Here is a 4,479-nt window from a genome sequence, read left to right as displayed (position 1 = left end):
CTTCAATTTATATACTCATTTCCGACTATATTTAATTTGTAATATTCGCTTGAAATTTAAAAACTTTTATTAAATAAATAAATGTGTAAAGTTTAAAATTATAATTATAATTTTTATTTTTATTTAAATAATCAAACCTCATATGTAAGGATAACTTTATGACCCCCCAACTCGTTAACCTTCCATGTTGCATTAAAACCTTATAAATGGAACATTTTATATTATTAAATAATAATATACATTTTTACTTCATTGTTGGGAAGTATAAATTATACCAAACCCTAGCCACACCCCCGAACCCTAACCCCACCAAACCCTAACCTTACCTTAACCCGAGTTCGAAAAAATTACAAAAACCCTTGTTACCCTTTACATAAATTCTTTTGAGTTTGACGAGAGAGGAGTTGCAGTAGCAGCAGCAGGAAGAGCGGATCCACCGAGGGAGGAGAATATGCCGGTAGGCCATGGAGTGCGAGCTCGGACGAGGGACCTGTTTGCCAGGCCCTTCAGGAAGAAGGGATATGCCCCTCTCAGCACATATCTGAGGACATACAAGATAGGGCAGTACGTGGATATTAAGGTCAATGGTTCGATTCACAAGGGTATGCCTCACAAGTTCTACCATGGCCGCACCGGTGTTGTCTGGAACGTTACCAAGCGGGCAATCGGTGTCGAAATGAACAAAGAGGTTCTACATTTTATTTTATTTTCTCCCACATTCGATCTTTTTCCATTAAATTTTGTTTCCCCATAAAATGTGTTCTGAGTATGGTGTTTTGAGTCTAATGGAAGTCGATCCTGCGTGTCTTTTCAGCTTGATGTATTTTGGCAAAGTACATTTATAGTATTTTAGGTTAGTTGTTGGTGCAGTTTTCGAATAAATGACGAGAAAATCTTCGATTCTTTTATCAAGTTCTCGTTAAATCTGTTGTTTTATTTTATTCCGATAAAACAGATGTGCATTATTGCAATAAGTTTGCGCTCCCTTATTAATCAGTAAAATTGACAATCGGGTTAAACGTGGCTAGATTTTCTTTCCTCTTATAAGCGACTTGTAATCACAATAGTAAAATTTATTTTTAAGCACCTTGAAAAAACTTATTTATAATCAGGTTTAATATTAAATTTATGAGCTGGCGTCCCTGTTACGAATATGCAGATGGTTTTCGTTTCATATTCTGTTCGTCATCACTCGTAAAAGTTTTTCTATGATCATGCATTTTAACTTTAGATACATGCTCTGGAATGTGCATCCCTGTTATGAATCTTCGCAGCAATAAATTGTTCTAGTCTGCTACATTTAGCTTTGATGTTACTATGATGCAAAGACTGCTTAAGAGTCCCATATTTTAGTATGCCTTCATGAGCTCTTTATCGTCGTTGGGCATTTCCCCATGGCTTCGTGTGGATGGCACAGGGCAGGTGTAAGCACATTCAAATCTTCCTATAGTTTTTCCTGATTAAATGTGATTTCATTTTAGCCCCTTTGACTGGTGCTTTTATTGGAAACTTAAAACTGTTTTGGCAGTCAAGTGTCAATGGTTTGAATGGTTGGGAGGTAGGTTTCATACTCATCACCCAGGTTCAAATCCCCAATGAGACATTAATCCTACTGTGACCAGGCCAGAAGGGGAGATGTACCCCAGGGGTTTGAACTTCGAACCCGTGGGTATGTATTTGGGCATTTTGGCCCTTGCTAAGTCACAAGTTACCTGTCCGTGCTGGCTTATAGGCCATTGTTTATTTGGACATTTTGGCCCTTGCCAAGTCCCAAGTTACCTGTTAGTGCTGGCTTGTGGGCCATTGTTTATATGGATATTTTAGCCCTTGCTAAGTCACAAGTTACCTGCTAGTGATGGCGTGTGGGCCACCGTTGAGTCACAAGTTACCTGCTAGTGCTGGCGTGTGGGCCATCGTTACTAGTTGGGGGTTTATATGATATAAGCCCAAAATACCTTAGAATTGGTTTTTCCATTGCCAACTAAGCTGAGCCATGGGTGCTAGAGACATTTTAATGTTAAATCATATGTAATGTCTGCATTATTTGAGGGTGAATATGATGCATTTAATTTAATGAGATTTACATTTTTCCTTTCATACCTAACACCTCCAAATTATATAGGAGTTTCCCTTTTGTACTTTTGGGCTAAGTCTCATGGCTTGGGTTTGAGTTTGGGTCCGGCAATTATTAACTTTGGTTTGAGTTCGAGTTTTATGATGAAGTTTGCCATGAAATATCTCATAAAATAGTAAGGAATAAACATCAATAAACATAAAAAATGCTGTCATGAACATGGAAACTGCAAGGGTAGATGACAAACCTGAGTTATGACATGAAGTTATGAATTCTGAGCTTATGGACTTGGTCAATGACTATGGCGTTTGATAAGTTTTGTTAAACCTCAATTTTTTTTTAAGGTTTGCCAAATTTTGAACCTCAAGATTGAAGTTCTGTGAACGTTGTGACATAGCTTTTGGGATGATTTTCTATAAGTATTTACTTTATTTGTCTTGGTTCAAGTCCTACTACAGCTTATCTACTACTGATTATACATGTTCTTTTTGACCTTGTGAGAGTTGGGATAAAAGTTTCTTTGATTAAGATGTATTTGCTTTTATGGATTGGAATGATTGAGAGTCAGTATTTCTTGATTATAGTTTTTCTGTCTTGGAGTGATTGTAAAGAATTGGAAAGCTTTTCTCTCCACTAGAGTATTTGTGATACTACAATGGATGGTTTCATGTTTATTATCCAAACTAACATGTCATTTGCACTGTTAGTATCTTTTCAAAACCTTTTTCGATGGAATTATTTTATGTTTTTGTTTCTTAAATTGCCTTGTCTCTTAGATATAATTTTTTGCTTTAGGAACTCCCTCCTACGATCTCATCTCATTTTCAGTTTCTTGTACTGGAATCTAGAATCTATCTTTTTGGACAGAGAAAGACTATTAGTGCGGCATCATGCCTTTTTTGTTTTTTCTTGTTGGGGATTCAAGTGTAAGGACTGAAACTATTGGCATTGCCAATGCATCTAGACGAATACCATTAGATAATTGCTGATGCACCATCTTTTATATCGGTGGTGTTTTCCTCTAATTTATTAAGTAAATCTATTTTTTCAATGGTGTTTGGGATCATAAAATGGATTTTATATTTCTTAATAAACAATACATATTCTATTTTTTCAATGGTGTTTGGGATCATAAAATGGATTTTATATTTCTTAATAAACAATACATATTCTGAAATTTATTTGAGATTTTCTGTATGGCTTTGCTCTTTCAGCGATATGAGCATGAACCCTGGTTTGTACATCCTGTGTTATATCATCTATTTTTTTTTATCATCACAGTGGCACCTTATTTCAGTCTTTGGATACCCATCTATTGCAACTAGTATGCTTGTTTGTGCTTGTCTTGCATTTTTTTTGCATAAATGTTGTACGTATTTGCACTAATAAGGCTGCATGGCAGTCTAGTGCATAGGATTGGTGACATTGGTTTCTCAAGATGTGATTAAATGAACTAAGATTGATAATCCATGCCTGTTTTCATTTTAGTGCCCTCTTGTTTATTCATTTGTTACAACTATTGGATCATATGGTTACTGTAAAAGAATTGGTGGAAATGCAATTGGGATGGAGTTCTTTTGTCTTTCTTTGTTCTATGCTGAAATTCTGTTTGATGATCAGGTTCGTAACAAGATAATCAAGAAGAGAATTCATGTACGAATTGAGCATGTGCAACCGTCTAGGTGTGCGGAGGATGCTATATTAAGAAGAAAAAACAATGACCAATTGAAGGTAGAGGCCAAAGCACGTGGTGAGATCATCAGCACCAAGAGGCAGCCTGAGGGCCCTAAGCCAGGATTTATAGTTGAGGGGGCTATTTTGGAGACAGTTACACCCATTCCATATGATGTTGTTAATGATTTGAAGGGTGGATACTAAGGTTTTAGAAAAGTAACTGGGTTTGGTTCTGGGGTTGGGCGAGGTTAACCAAGACAAAAGTCACTCATCGTAGTGGCCAGAAAGGTTTAAAAGCACTGATAACAACCTTTGTAAGTATATTAAACATGTGATATTTTTTTAATAAATTTTGTACTAGAAGAAAGTCATTGTTATCTAATTTCTCCCTATTTACTGATTGATAGGAACTAAAATATGGAAGACCTCCAAATCATTTGGAAAAGGAGGTGCTGCAGCAAAAGAGATGGGTTGAATTTGTTGTTTGGATGGACTCTATGGTATGTAATCTTAGTTGGATTTCCAATATACTTTTAAACCATATTTTCATTTTATTTTTTAGTACTATTAGATAATATATCTTACCTCATTTTATGGTTAACATTGTATAACAAAAACATGCGTTGTGTTATGTAATTAATACTAACATGTAATATTGATTTTTTTTATCAGAATGCTATAGGTAATGATTTCCGAGACGATGATCCAAATTATGTTCAACATATATCAGG

At 35.6% G+C, this 4,479-nt stretch overlaps 1 protein-coding gene across 1 annotated transcript; it reads left to right on the top strand.

Moving 5' to 3' along the window:
• The first annotated feature begins 436 nt into the window (after positions 1 to 436).
• Positions 437 to 3,967, top strand: LOC149182099 (large ribosomal subunit protein eL21x/eL21w-like). Its single transcript, XM_089416756.1, has 2 exons — positions 437 to 688; positions 3,695 to 3,967. The coding sequence occupies exons 1-2, from the start codon at positions 452 to 454 to the stop codon at positions 3,950 to 3,952; spliced, it is 495 nt and encodes a 164-aa protein (XP_089272882.1). The 5' UTR covers positions 437 to 451; the 3' UTR covers positions 3,953 to 3,967.
• The last annotated feature ends 512 nt before the right edge of the window (positions 3,968 to 4,479 follow it).

Source organism: Pinus tabuliformis, chromosome 3_2 (assembly GCF_031772625.1).
Source record: "Pinus tabuliformis cultivar Carrire ecotype Pingquan chromosome 3_2, CPIR1, whole genome shotgun sequence".
In the NCBI taxonomy this organism is placed as follows: Eukaryota; Viridiplantae; Streptophyta; class Pinopsida; order Pinales; family Pinaceae; genus Pinus; species Pinus tabuliformis.
This window is presented reverse-complemented; position numbering and strand designations above follow the sequence as displayed.